At 37.1% G+C, this 27,825-nt stretch overlaps 2 protein-coding genes across 2 annotated transcripts; one reads left to right on the top strand and one right to left on the bottom strand.

The window, feature by feature from the left end:
- The first annotated feature begins 21,514 nt into the window (after positions 1-21,514).
- On the top strand, positions 21,515-23,397 carry LOC110928529 (putative proline-rich receptor-like protein kinase PERK6). The gene is made up of 7 exons (XM_022171542.2): positions 21,515-22,003; positions 22,128-22,214; positions 22,319-22,389; positions 22,517-22,593; positions 22,666-22,807; positions 22,906-23,067; positions 23,287-23,397. Exons 1-7 carry the CDS (start codon positions 21,520-21,522, stop codon positions 23,395-23,397), a joined length of 1,134 nt encoding a protein of 377 aa, XP_022027234.2. The 5' UTR covers positions 21,515-21,519.
- A 1,577-nt stretch (positions 23,398-24,974) lies between these two features.
- Positions 24,975-27,123, bottom strand: LOC110928528 (BTB/POZ domain-containing protein At3g05675). Its single transcript, XM_022171541.2, has 2 exons — positions 25,795-27,123; positions 24,975-25,568 (listed from the first exon to the last, which is right to left on the bottom strand). The coding sequence occupies exons 1-2, from the start codon at positions 27,022-27,024 to the stop codon at positions 25,284-25,286; spliced, it is 1,515 nt and encodes a 504-aa protein (XP_022027233.1). The 5' UTR covers positions 27,025-27,123; the 3' UTR covers positions 24,975-25,283.
- Positions 27,124-27,825: the final 702 nt, after the last annotated feature.

Below are 27,825 nucleotides of genomic sequence, written 5' to 3'. Positions count from 1 at the left end.
TCGAGTGGTAATAGTAATTACCGGTGTAACTTATATATTTATTGTGAAAGCGTTCGTATTATTTTGGATCCGTTAACGTTTGAAAATATTATTTTTACTCTAAAAATAATATTTGTGTATTTTTCACAAAATAATCATAAACAATGTTGTGAAAATATATTTACTAAATATATCTATCACGTTTAACTTTGTGAAAATCCCACCTCCGATATTTGTAAATAAAGTCGTGGCGAAACTTATATATTTTGAAAACATGTCAAAAAGTATTTCTAACACTTATAGTGAAAATATTTCTAAGTGTTAGGTTTTTAGAAAAATTTCGCCAGAGTTTCCTCTGTAACTGGAGGTGGCCACGCTTTCAAGCGTATCATTTTCTTTTACAAATCAATTCAACAATTTTCTTTATTCGATCAAAACAATATCCAATACATCAAACAAGTTAATATATGTGTAAATCGCCAAAATTACATGAACTTGTAGTTTTCCCAAAACTATGGTGTAAATCTCATTACTTTTAGCGGATCCTTACATAAAGTAATCCGATCCCGTAAAAACCTCGTTTTTAGAGAAAAATCCGTCTTCACAACTTCTTGTAAATTTTACAAAAATAGTTATTTTGTCGAAACTTTTGTGTTACACAAGTGCTTACACACTTGTGTGTTCTAAAAATCATACTTGTAAGTGTAAGATCCGTTTTTAGAAAACATGATTTCTTTGATACGTGGTTCTTTGAAAATACCACTTGCAGATACGTAGATCTGCTAGTTTTAAATACTATTTCACAAGTAAAACACTTTTACACAAGTTCATGATTCGCGTGTGGTAAAGTTTCACCTTTTAACCCTTGTTTCATTCAAAACAACCTTATGTCATGATTCGTGATCATGACCAACCCAGGTTAAATGATGATCCGAGCTACCACAACATAGATCGGGTCCAAATAACCACAAAATTCAAATACTACAACATTTACACATCATATGAGCTTTTAACCATCTTTTAAATGCTTTTTAGTAGACTTTAATGCATCAAATTGCAAGATTTCGAGTTTTAATCGTTACACATCATATTAACCACTCTAGATTAGTTCAAGAAGGTGTATTAAGTGACATACCACTAGCTCGAGGCTAGGGAAGAATCTAAGCGCAAATGAGGTGGGTAAAAGCAAGAGAAAGAGGTCCTTCAAGCTCCGAGTGCACCAAGCCTCCTAATACGTGACCCTTGATGCTTGTATGTGGTTGGAATGTGAAGATCAAAGTCGAACAATAGGATGGGTGTGGAGGGGATGTTCGGCCGAAGCCTCTTGAGGGAGAGAGAGACGAGTTTTTGTGGTGTTGTGTGTTGTGAGTGTTCATTTGTGCCAAACAAGTTACTTATAGACAATTTAGAGATTAAGGATCCATTGGTTCTTGTGTCCCCTTGATATCAAACAATCTTAATTAAAATAATAAAAAGGAACAAAGTGTGTCCCCTCCTAGTTTGGGGCCGGTTAGCAAGGGGGGGGGGGGTCTTGGTTGGATTGTAACTAATAGTTAGTTTAATAGTTAGGTTAAGTAGGTTAGTTAAGCACTTAACCCGGTTAGTTGTGTGTTATGTTTTATAGTGGGTGTTAGGGTTTTCAGGGACCCTAATTGGCTCAGAAAAAGATAAATAATGTTTATGGCAATATTTTCATGTTCCGGGTATAGCCCGGTTGTTCGGTTGGATAGTAATCCGTTAAAGCGCTTAACAAAGCTTTTAAGTGTCGTTAATACCCTTTTTAGTGACACAACCTATTCCCGACACTTTGGAAAGTGTCTAGTAACATTTTTCTCATGTTTTGGCACTTAACTAGCCAGCTAGAAGCTGAATTGTTCATTAAAGTGTTGTGTTTTGTGCTCAGTGTACGTTTTAGGCACATCCAGTCATTGTGACTTATTCCTAGAGACACAGTTCTACAACCCTTGTATCCCTACACTCACTATGGGTGTAGTAAAATATTTCTGGCTCATACAGGCCTTAGAGGCAATATCTGCCTGATGCTGGCTTTGTCAGCATGTTCAATAGGTTATCCGTTCATGGTGTTACTGTGCTTTTGTGCATCATGTTTGTCACTAGAGTTCAGTATGTAAATAATGTAGTGACGGTATGTAAAGTATGATGCAGGTATGTACAAGTATCAGAAATCAAGTAGCAGTTCATCAGTAATTTCAAGTAAGCACAGTAATTAAGCAGCAATTAATTATTAATTAAACCGTACGGATACCTGGTTTAGTGAGGGTTGTCACAATGTAAGCAAGTAATCATCCTAGTCTTCCCCAGACTATCCCACCCAGTCTCTTAGACTGAACTCCCTAGTCTCTCAGACTAACTCCCTAGCCTCTAAGACCAAACCTTCCCAGTCTCTAAGACTAACTCCCTGGTCTCTAAGACCAACTCCCAGTTTCCAAGACTAATTCCCTGGTCTCTAAGACCAAAACCTCCCAGTCTCTAAGACTAAACCTCCCCAATCTCTAAGATTGAATCCCTCAGTCTCTAAGACTGAACCTCCCTCAGTCTCTAAGACTGAACTTCCCCAGCCTCTAAGGCTGAACTCCCTCAGTCTCTAAGACTGAATTATAAATATAAATTTTGAAATGTGTATTTGTGCCTTTTGTTTGTAAAAATGTTTGTACCCTGGATCTTGACGTTTTGTGTATGCAATGTAAAAAAAATGTTTTCGTAAGAGCCCTGATGATCATAGTCTAGACTCGAGAAAGAATCCTAGTTCGCTATGATCGAGGCTCTGATACCAAGCTGTCACACCCTGGCTTTTGCGGAAGCGTGGGTTTATTTTGGTGTGACTTCTTAATACCATAGCAACAATCATAACAATGCTATATGATAAAAACACAAGATGTTCATCCATTCATTAAGTTTAAAAATACCACAACATCATTGTTTGAAAATGTCGATACTTAAAATAAGTTACAAACCATACTTGACTACAACGTGTTCATGAGACACAACAAAAGACTTTAAATAAAACGTGGTTTAAAGACATGTAACCCGTCCAGGTAAGGGTTACTCCTCCCAAACCCTACAACCTTGGATGACATCTTTATTTAGTACGCAGCTTAACATGCATCACTTGCCAGATCCGGTCAATTCCCTGAAATACATGTAGTTTGAAAAATCAACAAAAGTTGAGCGAGTTCATGTGTATGTGAGTATGTATAACCTTTAAAGTATGTTTGTATGTATAAAAGTCCCTGATATGTAGCAATTAAGGAAAAAGAGATTATCAATGGGTTGCAAAGCCACTGGTATGTGTGAAATGGTGCAGGAAGTACTCAAACCTAGCAAATTTGTACCGGGCTTCCGGCTGGAAGACATAGTCACCACTATGGGCCGCCCCGGCCTCATGGGTATGGGCTCGCTACACCCAAATAGATCTATCACTCATGTCCCTCGGTCCTACGACGAGGATTAATGGCCTTAAGTGTTGTACCCACCACTCACATGATCTAAGTAGTAAACCCTCGTTAAGCTAACCATACCATGTATAAAAATGTCTGTAATAATTGTAACATGTATTCCACCCCCGAAGTATAAAACTGAAAACAGTTAAAAGAAAAGGGGGACATGAACTCACTGTATTGCGTCTTCAGTATGTGTAACCCAAGTCTCCTCAGCAAACACGACTACCTACAGTGTACTAACGTCTATTAGACGAACGGGCCGTGCCTTTGCTTAGTATGAAGGTTTTTGAGTTACGTTACTTGTGTTCCCAAAATTATTCCAAGTTAAAATTATTAGTTAAAATAATTATTTTAACTTTAAATTATAGTTAATGTTTGGAATAATTGTTAAACAATATTTCGTATTCCTACTTCTCAAGTATTTTAACTTCCGTATTCCTTCACAAGGATGAGGGTATTTATACATGTATATTTGTAGTTTCGAAAAATACATTTTAAGTCCCACTTAGGAAAATATATTTAACTTATTTGTCCAAAAATAGCGTATTTCCAAATATATGTATTTTTCCCAAAAATAATATATTTTCACTTCTTTAGGTTCCAAAATAATATTTTACCCAAAATATATGTGTAAGAGTATTTTCTGGAATAATTCATAAGTTACGTTTTCTTGTTCGGTTTCACAATATTATGCGTGTAACTTAAATATTTATTCCGTGTGATTTTTGGTATTATTTTGTAGTTGTAATTTTCCATGGTATTTGTAAGTTATATTATTTTACCCTAACGTAATATAACTAGTTCACAAAATATGACAATATTCACACAAGTGTCTTAGTATAAAATATATATTGTACATATACATTTACCCATTTTTATTTACAAAAACCAACCTCCGATACTTTGTATTTTTGTAACAAACCCATGGCGAAGTTTATTTTGAAAAACAAAGTTGAAAATATACTTGTAACACTTGTTTAGAAAATATTTTCTAAGTGTTGGGATTTTTGAAAATTTCGCCAGAGTTTCCATTGTAAATGGAGGTGTCCATGCTTATTAGCATATCATTTTCTTTTCGGAAATCATTCAATCAATCAACAACAAGTTACTAAACAATATTACACTAGTCAAGCGCAAAAACAATGCACTTTACATAACAACATGAACTTGGTTTTTCATAAAAATGCGTAGTAACTTAGCGGGGTGTTTAGTGGGTTTAGTTACCCTCCAAAGTGTGTTTACTTTTGGTAAAATCTTACTCTCGGGGTTTTTAGATGTTCACAACTTGCGAACTTATTTTACAAAAATACTTGCTTACAATATTTTCTTGTTTCACTAGGCTTACTACACTTATTTTGTTACTAAAATAGTGTAGGTTTAACAAAAGTCATAACCCTTCAAAAATCATCTTCTACTCTTGGTTTATTTCGGAAAACCATTTGTAAACCTCGAATCCATACGATCATCAACTCACTTTGTTTACTAATTTTTCAAGAGATCATTTTGTTACCAAGTTTATGTTGAAACATGGAGGTGATTCTTTTATGTAGATCACTAATCACCTCCTAACTTGTTAACTTAAGTTTTTAATCTTACTTTAACAAGTTCAACCATGATGTTCAACATCATATTACTAGTAATCGTCAAGAAATCAACACATTCAAACAACAACATACTACCATTATTTCATCTAGATTTCATCTTATTTCATCATCATGTTAGCTTTATGTTCAAGACTTATGTTTATGATCTTTTAGTGTTCTTGAGATTTCATCATAATATAATTATTAACCACCATAAACATGAAGTAATTAAGGATCAAAGAAGCTTACTACTAGCTTTTAAGCTAGGGAAGATCAAGCTTGGAATTGTAGAGGATAAAAGCAGTCCTTGATGATCCGTGAGTTCCACACTTTGTGATTCACCTTTGTGCACCTTGTATTAACCTTGGAATACTTGAACAAAAATCGAAAATGGTGGTGGTGTCAAGGGGAGTTTCGGCCGAGCTTTTTGTAAGGGAGGAAGAAGAAATTGTGTTGATGAAGATGGAGAGATAAGGTTATTTATAAAATTTAAATCCAATGTCCAATGGTCCATGTGTCGTCATAAGTACAAGACAAATCTTCATTAACTCCAAGAGAAGATTATTAGGAAGATTTAGGAAGCTTGTAAAATCTTATGGTGGGGCCTCTTGGTGCCGTAAATTTGTAGGGGGGGGGGTAAATGAAAAATGTTGTGGCAAGTGGTGATTAATTAGGGGTTAAGATGTAAAGTCTAATGTGTAGTGGGTACTATGTATTATGTAGTGTGTTTAAGTGTTCGGGAACCAAGACTAGCTCAGAAAAAGTGAAACAATGTGTTTAACAATATTTTTGTGTTCCGGGTAATGTCCGATTGTCCGGCTGGATACCGTTCCGTTAAAGTGCTAAGTGATATCGTAAAGTGTCATTTATGTATCTTTTAGTGACCCTTTTAATTCCTAACACTTAGGAAAGCATACAGGACCATTTTGCCATATTTTTGCAAGTGACTAGCATATTTAAATGCTGAATTTTGTTAATAAATGCAGAATTTTGCATTTTAAGCGGGTTTTAGGCACTTTCCGGCACCTAAGCTATCACCTAGTGACGCAGTTTCATGGTCCTTACTTCCCTACACTCCCTACTAGTGTAGTACCTTGTCCCTGGCTTATACTGGGCCTCAATATATAGTCTGTCTATGTGCTGGCATTGTCAGCATGTTTCTGAGTTATCCGCTCACCGTGCTAACTGTGCTTTGTGCATCAAGTTTGTCACTAAGGTTGTATGTAATAAATGGAGTGACAGTATGAAATGTGATGCATATGTATGTATGATGCAAAAATCATAAAGCAGTTTAATCATCAGTTGGAATTAAGCACAAATTTAATATTAATTAATTGTATGGATACATGTAATTGTGAGGGTTGTCACAGCAATGGCCAGAAAACATAAAGAAATGTGTTATTTCTAAAACGCAATAGCCTAAAAACTCAAAAGAAAGTGTAGTTTCTAAAACGCAATGGACTGAAAACACATAAAAATGTGTTTTACCTAAAATGCAATGCACCAAAAACAAAAACACATGTCTTATTTCTAAAACGCAATGGCCAGAAAACACTTAAAATGTCTGTTTTCTAAAACGCAATGGACTGAAAACACATAAAAATGTGTTTTACCTAAAATGCAATGCACCAAAAACACAAAGAAAAGTCTTATTTATAAAACGCAATGGCCAGAAATCACTTAAAAATGTCTCATTTCTAAAACGAAATGGCCGAAAAAAAACAAAAGAAAGTGTTCTCTGTAAAACGCAATGGACTGAAAACACCTAAAAATGTGTTTTACCTAAAACGCAATGACTAAAAACAGTTCAAAAATGTGTGACCAGAAAACGCATAAAAATGTCTTAGTTTTAAAACGCAATGGCATAAAAACACCAAAGAAAGTGTTCTTTTTAAAACGCATTGAACCAGGACAATAGTTGTCTGTGAATTGTCTGAACCAGGAATGCAGTTCTAAAACGCAATGGCATAAAACTGTCTACGGATGCAGTTTTCCAAAGACAAATTTATAGAAAATTATTTTTTCTCATGCATTTTTATTAAAGCAATTTAATCGAAAAAAAAATTTCCGAGCTGACCTGGCCAGGGGCTCTGCCCCTTGGACCCCGCCAGGGGCTGCCGCCCCTGGGACCCTGCTACAAGGGGCTGCCACCCCCAGACCCTCGCCAAGATCGTAAAACGCAATGACTAAATCAAAAACCCAGATCGTGAAAATGAAATTAAAGAATTTCTTACATGGATCGAAGCCAATTTTTTCATCGATTGACGAAATTTGAATGATAGAAACACTTATCAACGATTGAATTGAACGGATCAAGTGATTATCTTCAAAATCACGGGAAAAAAACGAGATTTTGAATGAAATTAAACTGGGTTTTCTTCAAAAAAAAAAGCTGAAGAACACGTTGATCGGGTGTTTGAATCATTGATTGATGACGAAAATCGCACTATAATGTAGTGATTATTGAGATAGCAAGTGAAGAAAAGGTTGGAGATGATGTGTTTTGAAAATGGTGGGTTTTGAAGTAACTAGGGAGAAGAATGAAGAAGAAAGGATGGGATTGACTAAAATACCTTTTCTCTTTATTTTAAAATTTGCCACAGGTCATAATCCTATTGCTTCCTATCCTTCATAGCCAAAATAAACTTATTATTTGATCCCCACCCTTAAAACAATAAGATACATATCTAAAGTGGTGGATGTAAAATGAAGCCAACGGTTGAAAAGGAGTTTATTATACATTACCAGTTTACCACATATAAATAGGAAACATTTTGTTGCTTTTGTTGTTATACTATATAGATATAGAGTGTTTAAAAAAAATTGATTTTTTAGTTTCAATCCAAAGGTTTTTATCTTTTTATTTTGATCCTTTTAGGTTTTTAACTTTTAACTCAAAGTTTTCATTATTTGTAATTTAATTAAAACACTTTTTTTAATTTTCAACTTTGATCGCCTATACTTTTTATCTTTTGCAAATTTTTCGTTTTACATTGCATTTAAAATTTCACGAGTCAACACGCCACAACTGTGTGTATCTGTGGTTCAACGTTTTTTTGTCTGTTTTTCCCGTTTGATAGACCCATCGCAACACGTCTATTATTCTACGTTTGACAAGTTCGTTCCAATGCGCGGGGCCCTAAATCAACTTAGTTTTTCTTTCTACGTTTTACGTTTCGATCTAATTTCTTCACATTAACACACCGCAACGGGTGTGCGTGATTCAACGATTTTACGTATGTTTTTCATTAAGTGTTATTTTTTCTTTTTTTTTACTTATTTTATTTTATGAGCTCTTCTGTTGTTGGTTGTATGCCATTGGGGATACTTGGCACGATTTTACAAGCGTATTTAAGCTATTAATTTTTTTACTAAAAATAATTTGTTTCGAGTTCATCCCTATACCTCCTTAACTTAAACTAGCAATAAGACCTGCGCGCGTTGCAGCGCGGGTACGTCGCAAACATCGAATGGATTAGTCCAAATGTTATGTGATGCGTTAATCATATAAAACACGTGTTTCGACGTTTCCCGATTGAACTCAATGTAACCTGTATAAGCATTGCGATTGGATCAAAACATAAAGTAGATCAAATTTATATCGTACAATCATAATGTATTATATGTGACCCGACTTATACATAGAAAACGTAACACATATAACGGAAAAGTTGACATGTATAAATTAAAAGAGATTTATTAGAACTTTAAAAAAAAAGGAAAAAAGAAACCCCGATTTGACTCCACTCAATTCGAAACAAATTTTACCAAACATTCATAAACTAAGCACAAAAACATATTATATTTGACCTGACTTGTTTCCCAAAAACGTTTATGTCGAAACATACACCAACTTGAATGTATACCGAAACGTACATAAAAATGGTTTTTTATACGAAAACGTATTATATTTGACCTATCTCATTTTTAGAAAAAGTTTATGTCGAAATATAGAGCAAATCGAATTCATACCGACAAATACATAAAAATATGCACGTAAAAAATAGTTTTTTTTTTAAGTAAAGGAGATATAGGGGTAAACTCGAAACAAATTATTAGTAAAAAACTTAATAGGTTAAATACATTTGTAAAATCGTGCCAAGTAGCACCAATGGCACACCACTGCCAGCGACTACCAGTATCAGGAAAGCTCGTAAAAATAAAATAAATAAAAAAGGAATAAATAACACCGAATGAAAAAACATACGTAAAATTGTTGAACCACGCACGCCCGTTGCGTCATGTTAATGCGAAAAATTAGACCGTAACGTAAAACGTAGAAAAGAATAACTAAGTCGATCTAGGACCCGCACGTTGCGATGAACTTCTCAAACGGAGAAAAATAGACGCATTGCAATGGGCCTGTCAAACGGAAAAAAATAGATAAAAAACATTGAACCCCACACGCACATTGCGGCGTGTTGACTCGCAAATTTCGAACGAAACATAAAACGAAAAATTTACGAAAGATAAAAGTATGAGGGACTAAAGTTGAACATAAAAAAGTGTCTGTGTTAAATTCCAAAAGATGAAAACTTTTGGATTAAAAGTAAAAAAATATCAAAGGGGTTAAAATGTAAAAGATAAAAGACTTTTAGGTGGAAAGTAAAAAATCATTTTTTTTAAAAACACCCTATGCATAGGGTACAACCATATGAAGCAAGAACATCTTGCTTGCTTATTTATAATGAGGTAATAAACCTATTTTTACGTGCATATTTTTATGTACGTGTCGGTATGAATTCGATTTGCTCTACGTTTTGACATAAACTTTTTTCTGGAAACGAGTTAGATCAAATATAATACTTTTTGTTTAAAAAAACATCTTTTATGTGCATACTTTATGTACGTTTAGGTATAAATTCGAGTTTGCGTATGTTTCAACGTAAACTTTTTTTTGGGAAATGAGTGAGGTCAAACATAATTTGTTTCCGTGCTTATTTTATAAATGTTTCGTTAATTTTTTTTCGAACCGAGTGGAGTCAAAGTGTGGTTTCTTTTTTTCAAAAGTTCTAATTAATCTATTTTGATTATACGTGTCAGCTTTTCCGTTATACCCGTTACGTTTTCTATGCATGAGTCGGATCCTATATAATACGTTATAATTCTTCGGTATAAATTTGATTTACTTTATGTTTTGATCTAATCGCAATGCTTATATAGGTTACATTGAGTTCGATCAGATATGTCGAAATACACGTTTTCATATGATTAACGCATCACATAACGTTTAGACTAATCCATTCGATGTTTGCAATGTAACCGCGCCGCAACGCGCCTAGGTGTTATTCCTAGTTATACAATTAAATCAAAATGCAAGCTTAAACCATCTATTTTAACTTTTTTTAGAATGTTGTACTTACACACTCATTAATATTACTTATAAAATGACACCTTTATCCACTACGGAACTAGAACCCTCAATTGTCACATTACATTTTGGTGACCCTTTTATCACGTTATATTTGGATGGTCTTTACAGCTTAAACTTACCTTAAATTAAGCTATAGATAATAGACACAAACTTTTGGCTTCAAATGTAAACCAACATTGGTTCACCGGAACCTATGGTGAACTCGTAACAAATTTGGATGACGACCCTAGCTACATACTTACATGTAAATACCTATTCGATCCCAATGTCACAATTTTCTTAATCGTTTTACACAATATGTTTGAGTAAACATCTATAATGAATATAAATGTGTTTGTGCAACATCCCCACCTCACGCTCACTCCTATCGCGATCTTAATATTCAAAAATCCAACTTATATACCTAATAAACTTGGTATTTTTTTGTTAATACTTACACAACCATTATTTCATACATTATAACTATGTTGTGAGGTTCAAAATGCAAATACCTCTTCTCTCAAAGATCATACTTTTCAATCTAAGACACGGCACGCATGTAAACTTCCACGCACTAACTCATGAAGATCTTGTCTTCGTGATTAAATTTGAGATTCTTCATCTCCAAAAATATGTTAACTTACAACTCAAATGAAATACTTGCAACGTTTACTACTCTTCATTCAACTCGTGAATGTTAAGTGAATATTAAAGTGTTGAAGCACACTTGTGAGGTTCATTGGACTCAAATGTGAAGTACAAAGCCTTCAAACCTATAGAAGATTTTTATTGAACTCAATTAGGAAGGTCAAAGCCTTCAATTACACTTACTTACCTATATAAATAACCATTAACTACCACAATCACCCTTAATGAGTTATTTTTGTGTACTTGGATAAACGATGCAATTTGACTCATTAAACAAACAAAATATATATGTGGAACTCCTACCGATTTAACTTGCACGACACATATAGGTATGTAGTGCAACTTAGTATAGATTAACTATTTAATCAGTTAATGGACCATTAAACCATAATTATGCAGTTTTAGTGTGTTTCGGGCACTTTCTGGCACTTAAAACGTCACTCGGAAGGCAGTTTTATAGTTACTACTTTCCTACATACTATTCTAATGTAACTCTTGGTTCCGGGGCTCATTCTGTGTCTTAACATCATCTCTGTCTGAGTACTGAACTCCCGTCAGTACTTCTAGTTTGTCTGATAATTGTGCTAACTTTATTCTGTGCACTAATTGAACCACACTGTGTTGCATGTAATAATGATAAAAAAATCTCGCAACATGTAATGCATTTATATGTATATGACAATATTCAGGAAATCATTCGTCTTGTTAATTCAATCATGCACAGTCATCAAGGTACAATTTACTGTTTATTATTGTATGAAATACATGGAAAAGTGCCATTTGTCACATAAAAGGCTGGGGCGGTTTGGGGACTTGCATGTGGGCCGAAAGTATGGTCATATTGGGCTGGAATTTATGGTGGGGTTTAGGCTGATTATGTTCACAAAACGTAGATGAGTGGAGGGTGTAAATGGCAGCGATTTGTTGTTTATGTATATATATATATATATATATATATATATGTATTTTAAAACATATAACCACTTAACTATAAAATTATAAATACTCAACTCAGCTAATATAAAGTGTAATAATCAAGTTATGGTTCGGGCCTCATAAGTTTCGAGTTACACGAGTTATGCCATGGTACTTCAAATGGTTCAGGTCGGTTAATCACGATATGGAATTAACTTCGGGTACTCGTTTGTACGTTATAAACTACATAAGTATAACTCTAATACATCTAATAGATAAGTCTATAAATTGATTTACAAAGCGAACTAATGGTTTTTACCTCAGAATAATCTCAAATCTTGAAGGAAGATTACAAAAGTTAGTGTCTAAGTTATAACTAGAAAATTGTGTTGTTTATAGTGAAGTGAAACAAAAGTTCTAGAGTAACGTCGTTTGAGTGTTGCCTAGTCTGTCAGTTCTCTTGATATTCACATTAGTTTGCTACCAAGTGCGAGTCGGTTTGGTTGCAAGTTTGGTGACATCAGTTTGGTTTGGTTCAGATAACATGTATAGAGCTGAAATCGAACTGAAAAAGTCGGTTTTCAGAAATTAGTATAACCGAACCGTCGATTTTTCTTTTAATTTGCGTAGGCTATTTTGGTTCGGTTATTTGTGTTCCAATGTGGCTATTATTTTGTTACTCACCCCAAAATGAAGGGGTCTAGGGTGCGCAATGGCGCATGGGTCAGTTTTGCACTCAAATCAAACTAGGAACTGAAAGTTTGGGTATTGGATTTTTTATGAAACTATTTGGTTTTGGTTACAATTTCATTCCTTGAGGTTTACACCTAATCGCATGTTTAGCCCTCATTTGAAAAAATTCAACAGTCCGGTCTCTATGATTGTCAATTGCTGGCAATTAAGTCCCTCCCACAAATTTATGTTAGTCAACTATTAGTTGACTTGGTTATTTGTGTCTTTTTACTTAGAAAATCAAGGGTAAAATTGTCTTTTCGTCGTGTATAACCTTAAACAGCAAGCATACTCTTCTCCATAACCCCACCTCCACCCTCCACCGCCTCCACCTTTCACCACCACCACCATCCACCTTTAAACCCGTAATTTCAATTTCTTGAACTCAATTCTCAAAGTTATCAAATCTTTATCCAATTTTTCACTAAAATCTCACACCTTTAAACTTGAGTCTTCAATTTCTTGAACTCAATTCTCAAAAAAATCCAATTTTTCACAAAAATTTCATACTTTTCAACTTGGGTTTTCAGTTTCTTGAACAAAATTCTCAAAAAGATCCAATTTTCTACCTTTAAACCTGGGTTTTCAGTTTCTTAGACTAAATTCTCATAAAATCCATCCTGGTATCTCAAATTCATTCCAAAAATGGGTGTATACATCAGCAAAAGCAAGAATTCATCAAGAACTAAAGTGTGTATTACTTACAATCATAGAGTTGATGAACCAAACATTGTGTACACCAAATCACCAGCTCCAGCAGACCAAATTCCACCCAAGAAATCACCACCACCCAGCCCTAAAAGGGTATTCAAATCAGACACAATTCTTAACAAACCATTTGAAGATGTTAAGGATCACTAGACTATGGGTAAAGAACTGGGTAGGGGTTAGTTTGGTGTAACATATTCATGTACACAGAATTCAACTGGTGCTACATATGCTTGTAAGTCTATATCTAAAAAGAAGTTGATTAGACCATCCGTAGTGGGGGCTTTTGGGCGTTTTTCCCAAAAAAAAAAACGCCCCACAACGCCCAAGGACCGCCCATAGGGGCGTTTTTTTCAAAAAAAATCCTCCAAGGCGTGCTTTTATCAACGCCTTTCTTCAAATTGTTTGGTCAATGAGATCATTTCAAATCAAATATCATTAGTTTTAAATTAAAAAATAAGAAAATAATAATTGGGTAATCATTGATAGGGCATTATTGGGCATTATCCTACTACGCCCATTTGTGAAAAACGCCCCATAATGCCCCTTTCCTGACTAGGATGACACGTGTCGCACAATGCCCATGGGTGAGGGCATTATTCATGTGTACCACTACACTTGGTCTTAGACCATGTGTAGTGGGGCGTTTTTTTTTAAATTAAAAAAAAACGCCCGAAAACGCCCATGCCCCATTACATAGGGCGTTATTTTTAAAAAAAAATCAAAAAAAGCCCATTTAGCGTTGTTTTAAAAACGCCTTCCCCCACTTTTATCTGCCAATCATCTTTCACCTCCTTGTCCAATAAGATTTTTTAGGTTTTTTTTTCTTTATTTTATTTAATGCCCTAATAATGCCCAATAATGTCCCATCCCCACTACACCCATTTTAGAAAACGCCCAATAACGCCCCTCTGCTGACTGGACCGCCACATGGCGTAAAATACCCTAGGGTGGGGGCATTATTTTCCCCTTCCACTACACATGGTCTTACAAATAGTGATAAGGAGGATATGAGAGAGATTCAGATTATGCACCATTTGAGTGGTCAAAATAATATTGTTGAGTTTAAAGGGGCTTACGAGGATTACCAATCTGTGCGTTTGGTTATGGAGGTGTGTGAAGGTGGAGAGCTTTTTGATAGGATTATTGTTAAAGGTCATTATAGTGAGAGTGTTACTGGAGGTGTTTGGGTTCTTTATAAAGAAGACAAGACTATTTCGATTTGCACTTTCAGTCCCTAAGGGACATTAAGGTCATTTAACATAAATGCCAACGTTAAACTAACAGGCGTTTGTTCCAGGGACTTGATTGCTAGAAATTGACAATCACAGGGACTGACTGTTGATTATTTTTCAAATAAGGGCTAAATCTGCAATTGGGTGTAAACCCCAGAGACTGAAACTATGCTTTGTTTTCCTGATTGAGTTTGGTTTGTTTTTAAGTTTTGTCATTTTAGCTTGAATTTTTGGGCCGGAAAAAATTGGCCCATAACAAGCATTAACAGTTAAGTAAAAAATAAATCATATGGTAAAAATAATGAAAACGATACTACTGTTATAAACCAGACATTTTCGGCCCAACTCATTACTTATGGGCTTTAGGGTTTATAGTTATGTTTATCTATATATTGTAATGTTGAATAGAATGAAGGATGTGAATTCAGTTTATCTCTATTTCTCTTTAATTGTTTTCAACTACCATTTTTTCTCAAGTCTTCAATTATTTTAGTACACAATGTCGCATACTCGTACTTGTTAATTTAAGTTGTACATGAGTTCATTAGTCATCTCAATTTAGTCAATGGACTAATTTAAGTCTACTAAAATTAGTTAGCGGGTCAAGATGGACAAAAGTTATAAATCTTGCTAACTTGATGAGATGTAAATTACCATCTTCTGCATGGGGTCATGCTATTTTGCATGCCGCTGCACTGATTAGATTGAGACCAACTGCTGATCACGAATACTCTCCATTGCAACTGGCCTCCGGACGAGAACCAAGTTTGTCCCACCTTAGAATTTTTGGTTGTGCGGTATATGTACCAATACCGCCACCACAACGTACTACAATGGGACCCCAAAGAAGACTGGGTATCTATATTGGTTTTAACTCCCCGTCCATAATTAAATATTTAGAACCAATGACGGGAAACATGTTTACAGCACGGTATGCTGATTGTCATTTCTGATGAAACAATGTTCCCAGTCTTAGGGGGAGATAAGGACAAAGAAAGACTGGTACCAAAAGAAATAACGTGGAATGCATCATCGCTATCAAATCTCGACCCCCGAAGTGGTCAATGCGAAAATGAAGTCCAAAAGATTATACATTTGCAAAGAATAGCGAATGAATTACTAGATGCATTCACAGACACGAATAGAGTAACAAAGTCACATGTACCAGCTCAAATGCACCTGCTCAAATTGAAGTAATCCCAGAAGCGATTACTATACAACTAAAGCGTGGGAGACCAATCGGTTCCAAAGACAAAAACCCACGGAAATGAAAAGAGCAAAGTAATGCAGTTGGTGAAAATTCACAAAAGATTATAAATGAAACCCCGGTAGAGGTAAATGTCCCAGAAGAGACAACTATGAATCCAGAGGAAAATGAAGTTTCAGAAGAAACACCGGTACCAAACGAAAATGAGATCTCTATAATTTATGTACAAAATAGTACAATATGGAACCGAAATGAAACACGTGTTGATGATATATTTGCATATGCTATAGCAACGGATGTAATCAATGAAACTGATTATGTACCTAAAACTCTAGAAGAGTGCATGCACAGAATTGATTGGCCAAAATGTCAAGAGGTCGTAAAGGCTGAGTTAGGTTCGCTTGAAAAGCGAAATGTTTTCGGACCTGTAGTCCGGACACCCATAGACGTCAAACCAGTTGGTTATAAATGGGTGTTTGCTATAAAAATAAACGAAAAGAATGAGATTGTACGATATAAGGCACGCCTTGTAGCACAAGGGTTTTCCCAAATCCCAAGAGTTGATTATAAGGAAACGTATTCCCCTGTAGTGGATGCGATAACCCTTAGATTTCTAATTGGCCTTGCAATCTCAGAAGGACTTCAAATGAGACTTATGGATGTAATCACTGCATACTTGTATGGGATACTAGAAAATGACATCTATATGAAAATCCCTAAAGGATTAAAATTGCCTGAAACATTAAAATCAACACCTCGAGATATGTGTTCTATAAAGCTCCAGAGATCTTTATATGGTCTCAAACAATCTAGTCGTATGTGGTACAATCGACTTAGTGAATATCTAGAAAAAGAAGGATACAAGTCTGATGTAATCAACCCATGTGTTTTTATAAAAAGAACACTCTCAAATTTCACTATAATAGCAGTGTATGTTGATGATATCAACATCATCAGATCTCCTGAAGAGATAGAGAAAGTTGCTCAATTGTTAAAGAAGGAATTTGAGATGAAAAATCTTGGTATGACAAAAATATGCATCGGACTACAATTTGAGTATCTGTGCAATGGCACATTTGTCCATCAATCAAACCACATCCAGAAGATGTTAGTACGTTTCAATATGGACAAAGCACATCCGTTTAGTGTACCTATGGTTGTCCGAACGCTAGATCCACAAAAGGATCCTTATCGCCCTCAAGAAGAAGGCGAAGAAGTACTTGGTCCAGAAGTACCGTACTTAAGCGCGGTCGGTGCTCTTATGTATCTCGCAAATAACACAAGACCTGACATTGCATTTGCAGTACATGTACTAGCGAGATACAGTTCGAATCCAACATGTAGACACTGGAATGGTGTAAAACATATATTCCAGTATATTTGCGGGACACAAGACTTAGGTCTTTTCTATCAGAAAGATCAAAAGTCCCATCTTGTTGGGTATGGTGATGCCGGATATCTATCAGATCCTCACAAAGCAAAATCTCAGACAGGTTATGTATTCACATACGGCGGCACAACAATTTCTTGGAAGATAACTAAGCAAACGCTTACAGCAACATCATCAAATCATGCCGAATTGATAACACTATATGATGCTGGTCGAGAATGCGTGTGGTTGAGATCAATGATTAATCACATACAAGAAGCATGCGGATTAGAATAGATCAAGAAGGAGCCGACAATTATTTATGAAGACAATGTTGTTTGCATAGTTCAGATCAGAGAAGGTTATATCAAGGGTGATCGAACAAAGCACATCTCACCAAAATTTTTCTCAACATATGACTTGCAAAAAGAAGGGGAAATTGATGTTCAAGTGAAAATCTAGCTGACATGTTCACGAAATCTTTACCTAGAAGCAGTTTCGAGCAGCTATCACACAAGATCGGTCTTCGTAGATTGAAAGATGTTTGTTGAATTCAGGGGGAGAATTATACACGCTGTACTCTTTTTCCCTTAACTAAGTTTTGTCCCACTGGGTTTTCTTAATAAGGTTTTTAATGAGGCAGCATAGCTGATCCAGTAGTATCAGTTTATTTATTCAGGTCCTGAAGTACCTATTTAACATCATCCTGAAGTATGTTGTTAAACTGTGTATAATTCTAAATGTCTGAGGGGGAGTGTTATAAACCAGACATTTTAGGCCCAACCCATTACTTATGGGCTTTAGGGTTTATAGTTATGTTTATCTATATATTGTAATGTTGAATAGAATGAAGGATGTGAATTCAGTTTATCTCTATTTCTCTTTAGTTTTTATCAACTACCATTTTTTCTCACGTCTTCAATTATTTTAGTACACAATGTCGCATACTCGTACTTGTTAATTTAAGTTGTACATGAGTTCACTAGTCATCTTAATTTAGTCAATGGACTAATTTAAGTCTACTAAAATTAGTTAGCGGGTCAAGAGGGACAAAATTTATAAATCTTGCTAACTTGAAAAGAGTCTAAATGGGTTAGCACCACCCATGACCATTGTTTGCCTCTACCACATAGCTCGTTGCACCGACACTGTCGCAACCCCTGTCCCCTAATAAACCCGGGAACGGGCGGCCGCGGCCAGTTTGGGTGGTATCTGTTTTTATCCATTTTGGCAGCGGAAATTTCATCAGGACCGTAGTTAGGAAATATTTTATTAGAGTAAAATACCACACTTTTATAATATTAAACATGTGGGAATAATCCCAAGTTTTAAGTACACACATTTTCATAGGGGTAAACGCTATTTTATTTAATAAAACATCTCTTTATTTTTAGGTAACTTTACTGCCACTTTTCCAAGCCTTCAGTGTTATCCAGCTGGCTTCTAATTGGCTTTCACATTTTGTTACCTAAAACGCGTTTAAAAACATTTTGTCAGTGGGAAATACTGGTGAGTGAATCCCAGTTTAATCAAGTTTAATAAAGACCATTGTACAGTATTGAGGGCGGTCGCGCAATTACATTTGTTTCCATCTATTCAATTACCACCCACGGTACTGTCAACCCGACTTGTGGTCATGTTACTCCTCGCAAGGTAGTCACAAATTTTGTATATAAAACCCCAACATACCAACGATAATTGTAGAATACAAATACTCAATAATTGTTTAATATAGTATTAATTGTGTGAGGTTTTGTAAAAACAATTTGCAAAAAGGAGATTACTCACATTGCTGTCTTAGGTTTTCTTTAAGGGTTTCCTGGTGATTATCTATAATTTACACAAATGCACACGTGTTAGTATAATAACTCAATATTTATATTAACGATACCCTCCCCGAGACGTCATTCCAACGACTACGTCGGGCAGAACCACGATAGCCGTTACGGAACCCTGGATCAATCGGGCTGCGTATCTAATACGTAACCGAGGTTATGATACTTACAACGGAGCAGAACTTCATTATTTAGGGGGGTATTATACCCGAGATTATGCCTACGATTCAGAAATTTTGAGAGAGAGAGATTTGGGACGAATTGAAACTCAAGGCCGAAGCCCTCTATTTATAGGTGACCCTTCACCTTCCCTCGCCCCGTAGTAGGGGTGTAGACCCTAGCTCTGACTGGTCATCACAACTAGCTTTGACACGATCGTGACACGTGTCGGCTCAGGGCTGCGCCTCGTTGCAGGGTTGTCACGCCCCGCGTAGGTCAAGGGGGTGGCTTACGCGGCCAGCCAGAGACCCATTTTTCTTGTTTTTACTTAATTTTTTATAAAAATAAAGGTATTTGGGCTCGGTTTTCACATACGAGGTATATTTTAGGACATATTGGGGTATTTTAATATATTTTAGAGCGTCGAAAATATTTTGGAGGGTTGTTATAGACACCACCGCTGCCGTCACTCCACCATCAACACACCCATTGCCCCCACCACTACCGACAATCCACCGCCACGTCCATTGCCATGTGGATGTGCCCACCACCGTCGCCACTCTAGCAGCGATGCAATGCGCCTACCACCGTCGTCGCCACTCCACCACCAACACACCCATCGCGTCTGCCACCTCCACCACCTACCGTCACCAACGCCACCACCATCGTCGTCGCCTCCACAGCTGCCGGCACTGCCGCCGCCGCAACAAGCTCTAACAATGTCATCACTAGCCACCATAAAAAATAAAGCCATTTTAACCTATTTTGGTATTTTTATTTTATTTCTATAATGACACATTTTAACCCAACTTCATTTTGGCGAAAACCATTTTAACCCAAACTCATTCTCCTCATGCCCATATTAACCCACACACATTCTAACTCGACCCGTTTTAAACTGTCATCCAAACCCGTCTGACCCACTCAGTTTGCTAGGCTTATATTATAGGAAGTGATCACTGATCATAACATTTAAAATTCGAAACCAGGTGAGGGTTCATGAGTTATAAATTTGGATTTAGATGGCAACCATCATGTAAAGAATCAAAAACTATAAATGGAAAAGAAAAACAAAAATTTAGGAAGCTTATTAATAGGAGGTTTTATGGGGATAGAAACAAGTCACACATTTTCTTTGTTGAGCAGGAAACCATGCAACATGTTTTTCTCCCTGCTTCCCTTGACAATCAGCACTACCCTAACCTTCTCCGACGGCTATCTTTCTCCTACATTTGTTTCCTATTTCTCTCCTGCACCACTGCAAATCAAGACCACCTATTCATTTCAATCAAATATTTGCATGCATATTTGCCAGTTTTGTCCATTGTACAACAAATTTATGTCATTTTATGCAAGGGTTTTCCAAGATTGATCGATCTTTCTATCGTTTGATTTTTTTCCTTATCATGATATGTCGTTATCTTGACCGCGGCCATCGAGTTTTAGGGGAGCCTTTAAGGGTAAACTAGAATCTAAACAACTTTGATTTCAAAATGCCCTCAGATGAGGATTATAACAGCAACGACAACAACAACGGCGACAACAACAACAACGGCGACAACAACGGCAACAATAACGACAATAACAACAGCGGCAACAACGACAATAACAACGGCAACAACAATAACGGCAACACCAACAACAACGGCGATAACAACAATAACGGCAACAATAACAACAACGGCAATAACAATAACGGCAACAACAACAATAACGACAACAACAACAATAACAACAACAACAATAATAATAACAACGCCAACAACAATAACAATAACAACAACAACAGAAATCAAAAGGCTCCACCGCCACCACCGCCGCCACCACCACCTCCACCGCCGCCTCCACCACCACCACCCCCACTACCACCTGGACATCCTAACTTATCCCCTCCACGTCATCATTCGTCTGAAGAAGCCAATAATGACATTTTAATTACAGTAGGAGCAGTAGCTGCGGCTGGATTGATATTCTTTATCATGATATTATGTGTGATGGCAGTCCTCAAGAGGAGGAGAAGAAAGCGACCGGAAGAGATGTATTACTTTAAAGACAATGTTCACACAAACGGTATGAATTTTATTCCGTTAGTTTATGATGATGCGTATTGGATGTTAATTTTCGTGAGGTTGAGGCTAAACGTACCCCTGCATATGTTAACTGCACCCAACTGAATTTACTAAGGGGTACGTTTAGCACAACCTTTTTAGTAATTGTGGCTAAATGTAGTGATGAATCAGAATTTGTGGTGCAATGTTTTGTTGCAGATAACCACATGCAAGAAAATCATTCGACCCAACCTCAACCTCAACCTCCAAACGACATTCATCTAAAGATGCCGCCGGTGCCACCACCGGCTAGCGGACCAGTAAGTTCTGAGTTTTCATGGGTGGCGGCACCACCGCCGCCGCCACCTGGGATGCTCAGTAGCGAGTTCAACTCCAGTACATTCTCTGGGCCATACCAAGCCCCCTTGCCACCTCCACACCCAACTGTGGCTCTTGGGTTCAATAAGAACACTTTTACCTATGATGAGTTAGCCGCAGCCACCAGAGGGTTTGATCATTCTCTGCTTATAGGACAAGGTGGTTTTGGGTATGTGTACAAAGGAATTCTACCGAATGGAAAAGAGGTAGCTATTAAGAGCCTTAAATCTACGAGTGGTCAAGGGGAGCGTGAGTTTCAGTCTGAGGTGGAGATTATTAGTCGTGTGCATCATCGACACCTTGTATCTCTTGTTGGATATTGTATCGCGGGACGACAAAGATTGTTGGTTTATGAATACATTTCCAACAAAAGCCTTGATTATCACCTTTATGGTATGATTTTGGAACCACATTAATTTCTTCAATATATATTTATTTGTCTCTTATATATCATATATAATATATATAGCCACTAACTCTACACATACATGTTAGTCATAAGTTGTTTATTTTACAGGAAAAGGTTCCCCACTTATGAATGGCTCAACAAGGTTAAACATTGCATTGGGAGCAGCCAAAGGTTTTGCATATCTTCATGAAGATTGTAAGCCCCACTCCTCACTTTTGTATATCTGTATGTGTATACATATGCGTATGTGTGTGCGTATGCATATGTAGGGAGGACTAATGAGCTGTTATGGCATGTAGGTGAGCCTCGTATCATCCACAGAGACGTTAAGGCAGCAAATATATTGATTGATGAACACTATGAAGCTAAGGTACCAATGATATTTACATAGTACCATGGAAAAATTACTTTAAAAGTAAAAAAAAAAAAAAAATCTATATACACCAAATGACCAAAGAAAGCATGCATATAATTAAGGATATTGATTTATGAACTAGGTATCAGATTTTGGACTAGCGAAGCTTTCAACAGACACCAACACGCATGTGTCAACACGCGTTATGGGAACATTTGGGTAAGTTCAATTATTATTGCGTTACTACTTAAAGACTAACAAAGAAAAAGAATAACGGGTATGTAAATGAAGGTACCTGGCTCCCGAATATGCATCCACGGGTAAGCTTACAGACAAGTCAGATGTCTTTTCCTTTGGAGTTGTGCTCTTGGAATTGATTACAGGCAGACGACCTGCAGATTCAAATAGTGACGATGATAGCTTAATCGATTGGGTAAGAGTGACCTATACCGTGTTAGATGACTCATCTTCTTTTATATACATGTATTCGTTTCATACGTTGTTGTTCTTGTTTATGTTTATGTCATTCAGGCTAGGCCTATACTAGAACAAGCAGTAGAGGGTGGAAGCTATGTAGAGTTGTTGGATAAACGTATAGAGAATAACTATACACACGAGGACATGAATCGAATGGTGGTATGTGCATCGGCTTGCCTTCAATACTCTGCAAGAAGACGGCCCAAAATGAGTCAGGTATGTTACATGTTTAACGGGCCATTTCTAGTACGGATCACATAGAATGAGTGGATTAAGTTGATTTGAATGCAAGAAAACTAGACATTAGGCGGCTTTAATTGAGACCCATTTATCACATTTTCTTTTATCTAGTTTGAAATAAAAGACGACCAAAAGTGGCCCGTCAATAAAAAAATGAAACAAGTGTTGTGTAACACATGAATCAATCACCAACAGGTTGTGCGTGCACTGGAAGGTGAAGCTACATTGGATGATCTAAACGTGGGAGGCACGAGTGGCATGTCAAGCACAGGGAGCTCAGCCGATTTGACTAAGAAATACTCTTAATCGGCCAAAAGAATACGCAAAAAATTTATAGCAAGAGTGCCACATTGAGCATTGTCATAGCAACTTATCTTATACACTACACGCGTTGTGCAAGAATCTTGTTGTGAAAGTTGGCTTGAATTTCTTTGCGGCAAGTGGTAGGGGTCGCCTAGCTGTTAGATTAGTAGAATAGATTGCTTTGAGCCTTAGACCAGTCAGATTGCAAAGTCATTTATTGGATTTGTAGAAATTTTGAATGCACATGTATATATATGCTTAAAAATTTGATTCATATTGTACATTGTTTTCTAGTGAATTCAAAACTGGGTACACAGAGATGAGAGCTAAATTGGGGGGGGGGGGGGGGGGGGGGGTTTAACAGCCAAAAAACTGAAAAAAAGAAAGCCTGCCTTTGAGGCTCAGCCATATAAAGTTTACTGCCACCACCACTTTGGTGGGGTGATAGAGGCTTTGTGCCTCTTGAGGAGAGACCAAGGTTCAATTCCTGGCATTGTGTAAATTTGGTGTAATTTAGAAATAGGGATTATGTAACCTTTGTTGTTAAGAAAAAACAACAAAAAAAATATAAAGTTTACCTTTGACTTTAGCAAGTTTTTTAGTTTGCACTTTGGCATATTATGTCAGTTCATAACAAGGTGTTAAATGGATAGTGTAGGAGGGTTGCCTAATAAACTAGGAGATTTTCCCATATTGTACACCCTTGGGTTACCAAACCTTCTGAAAGACAGTAGTCGTGTACTTAAATATGACGCACGGTTCCGTTTTTTCAGTTCTACAATTCGATTTTGTTCAGTTTTTATGCTAGTCTATCACAATTCATTAATGGGATATTGGATTTTGGTAATCCTAAGTTTCACCTGTTGGCCGATAATAATCCCAACTTTAAAAATTCCCTCCAATAATCCCAACTTGTAAAACTTTGGCCGCCATTGATCATTTTCTAACATAGATGCACTTAATAAGGAGCCTAGGTGTAATTGAATCTATTGAGGACACCAAATTCTTATATGTTTGAAAAGGATCAATGTTAGAGGGAATTTTTAAAGTTGAGATTATTATCGGCCAACAGGTGAAACTTAGAATTATTAAAATCTAATAACCCTTCATTAATTCGACCCTCATAACAGCCTCTATCATCTCCAACCCACTCTACAAAGCGTGTCTAGGGTTCTATTGTTGATTTCGGGCATGTCCTCTCGCTATTTTTAGTGTTACAAGAGCTGTTGTTCGGGTTACACAAGTGGCATTGAAGATGATGGGTCCTTCAGCTATGAGAAAACTCGGTTTGGTAGCTATCGGACTAGTTTTTCACTATGTTGGTACAGTCTTTAATGGATCTTAATCCTATTTTTACAAGGATGAGTAAAGACTCTTAGAGGGTGCCTGCTTTTTTTTTTTTTTCTAAATAGTGGTAAAATAATCATTTTATATCGACTTTCTGATGCTGCTAGTGATAAGAACTTAACATAAATCAACGGTGAGAACAGTAAGTATAACTTCTAGATTTTGAAAAGAGACATTTAATATACACAAACCTGAAACCAAACATTTAAACTGGTACTATATTACACAAAAACTAGTCCAAAACCACTAACCAAATTATCATAATAACAAATAGATTAGGCGGGTTATTTGGTACCAACTAACTATCTAATCTCACCATCTAACTATCTAATCTCACCATCCAATTTCGCCACCCGGCCATTTATATATGATTAACTTGAGAACTATCCATGCCAATAACTCCAAGATTTACAAAGACACCAATAGATTCTTCAAGATACGTTACATACCCAACAAAGCAGTTGTACATACACGATACAAACTTCCAAAACCAGAGTTAAGTTGAGCAAACTTCATGGATTTTGATCACACTAAATCAGGCCTCAAGAAAGTTGGTAGTGATCACCTTGTAATTGTCTGTTTGCACGGCGGAACCAGGTGGTGAATGCGGAGACCAAATGAGGGCAGTCCTCCACGTTTCTGGTCGAAAAACTCAAGCATTGCTGCAACAATTCTTGGGCTTCAGACATGGGTAGTGTTGATATGATTTTCAAGAATGTTTCTTCCAGCTCAAGGTACAGTGATTTATGATTCGTCAGCATTGGTGTCATGTTGTCTTTACATACAATCAGCACTGGAAGCCAATCTTTCACCAGCTTCATTCTAACCTGCAGGCGAGATTAACCAAATAATATACAATATAGCAGTTATTTCATGTTCGCAAGGAAACATGAACAAAGCTCGGCTTGATCATACTCAGAACCTAGAAGTGCTAATTGCAAGATAATTGGTACCCGGATGAATAAGCTACCACAAAATCCTATAAGATTATAAGCAACCAATATGCACAGAACAACAAGCATTTAAAATACAAGGCAAAAGAGATGACCAAACCTGTCTAGACGCCAAAATAACCCCTGCAGCGACCGCATTTGCAAGCTTGCAAGTACACCGCATAACAACAGAAGGAAGACCAGGAACCATATTCCTCCACGCATCATCCCGAAACGCGCGCTGCAAATTCGCGGTAAAAGACGCCTGCTCACTCCACTCCTTCACCGCCGTATCTGCCGCTCTCAACTCAATCATCCTCTCAATCAACCACAACAAATGCCTCCCATTCGTCATCGCCGTATGCAAATTCAACCTCTGAATAGCCTCCATCTCATTAATCTCTCCACGAAACACTTCTGGACTCGAATATTCCTCCAACGACTCCTTCACCACATTCAAACTCGTCTCAAACGACTTATCCAACACTCTCCTCGCCGACTCCCTCGACGAAAAGTCTCGCAACAGTTTCGCCACAAACGCCTTCGCAAACGCCATATTTGGATGATTATGAATCGCTGTCAGTATCAATCCGTGCAACATCTCCTCTGATAGATCCGATTTCGGAGGCGAAACCCTAGCCAACAGTTCTGCACTCTCCTCTTCACGTAACAACGGAATCAAACTCAACACCGTCCGCTCCTCCTCCTCCGTCCACGGCACAGCCTCTAGATACCGTACACACGCCGTTACACAGTCCTCAAATAACAATTCTAAAGCAATCGGAAGCAGTTCTAATGCCGTTGATGCCGTATCAATCGCACTAGATAAATCATTATTATACAATAACTGCAAAACCGTCACATGATTATTAATCGAATTGCTAACCGAATTGTTAACCGATGATGACGTCACAGCCAGATTAAACCGATAATAATCAATTTCGCCGGAATCTTTCTTCCACCGGTCGGATAACAGCGCGGCGAAGTACTTCGATCGCCGGAGAACGGAGGAATGGAGATAGATCTGAAACTCCGACGAGGAATCAACGGCGAGTTGCGTCTCAGAATCGTCGGAATCGAACGGTGAGGATTGATCAAGGTAGAGACGGAGGATGACGTCAGCGGTGGTAGGATCGTTGAAACCGTTGGAAACGGTTGGAGCGAGAGGGAGAGGTGGATGATGACGTGTGGTTGAACGGCGGATGGAGGAGGATGACGGTAACGGTTTGTGTGAGACTTCCGTTAGGGTTCCGTCGGGGCGGGAGGAGTCGATGATTGCAGCGGTGGAGGAGAGGCGGCTGTTGGTGGCGATACGGTGTCGTTTTTTTGTTCCAGTGGTGTTGCCGATCATCGTGTTCGGATTGGTTGTGAAATGAACAGTGAAACGGAGAACGCTGTGGATGAATGTTAATCGTGAATGTAATTTGTTTGAGCGGTTTAGTTAGTGTGTGGAGTTGTGATTTGTGTAACGGGTTTGATGGGGTTTTCTGGCCGTTGGATGTTGGAGAAGGTTCTGGTGATGTACACGTGGTGGTTGATTGTTGGTGGTGGTTAGGTCCACATGATAAGTATGGTGGAGGCGAGGTTAGCGAACGATTATTAATGTAAGTGGATCATTTCCTACATTTACATTTACATTTCCCATAGCAGTGAATACTCTTTCTCTTTCATTGGTAGAAATAGATTGAACCAACTATTTTATTATTTTTTATCCATTTTAAAATTTATGTTTCGGTTCCCAGTTTAAAATTACGTTTTCGTCCCACATTCAAAAAGTTATTACCCTGTTGCTCCCAGCAAAAAATTACAAATATGCCCTCGGTTCAAATATTACGATTTTACCCTCCGCCAAAATTACGTTTTCGCCCCCAGCTCAAAATAAAATTATGTTTTCCCTCTATCTCAAAATTACGCTTTTACACCAGTTTATTATTTTACACCCACTTTAAAATTACGTTTTTGCCCCCAGTTTAAATTTACGTTTTTGCCCCCAGTTCAAACTAAAAATATGCTTTTGCCCCCAGCTAAAAATTTACGATTTTTCCCTCGGTTCAAAATTACACTTGCACCCTCAATTCAAAATTATATTTTTCCCCCAGTTCAAAATAAAATTATGGTTTTCTCCTTGCTAAAAATTACGAATTTATCCCCG

Source organism: Helianthus annuus, chromosome 3 (genome assembly GCF_002127325.2).
Source record: "Helianthus annuus cultivar XRQ/B chromosome 3, HanXRQr2.0-SUNRISE, whole genome shotgun sequence".
NCBI classification, from domain to species: domain Eukaryota; kingdom Viridiplantae; phylum Streptophyta; class Magnoliopsida; order Asterales; family Asteraceae; genus Helianthus; species Helianthus annuus.
The sequence above is the reverse complement of the archived record's forward strand: the minus strand, read 5'-3'. Positions and strand labels throughout refer to the sequence as shown.

Bases quoted from the DNA above. Each gene is read 5' to 3' on its own strand.
- LOC110928529 (XM_022171542.2), top strand. From the start codon at position 21,520: ATGCCGCCGGTGCCACCACCGGCTAGCGGACCAGTAAGTTCTGAGTTT. The intron at 22,594-22,665 runs GTAAGTTCAATT...ATGTAAATGAAG, and splicing joins CGCGTTATGGGAACATTTGG to GTACCTGGCTCCCGAATATG. The intron at 23,068-23,286 runs GTATGTTACATG...AATCACCAACAG, and splicing joins GACGGCCCAAAATGAGTCAG to GTTGTGCGTGCACTGGAAGG.
- LOC110928528 (XM_022171541.2), bottom strand. From the start codon at position 27,024: ATGATCGGCAACACCACTGGAACAAAAAAACGACACCGTATCGCCACC. The intron at 25,569-25,794 runs GTTTGGTCATCT...TCTCGCCTGCAG, and splicing joins TTATTTTGGCGTCTAGACAG to GTTAGAATGAAGCTGGTGAA.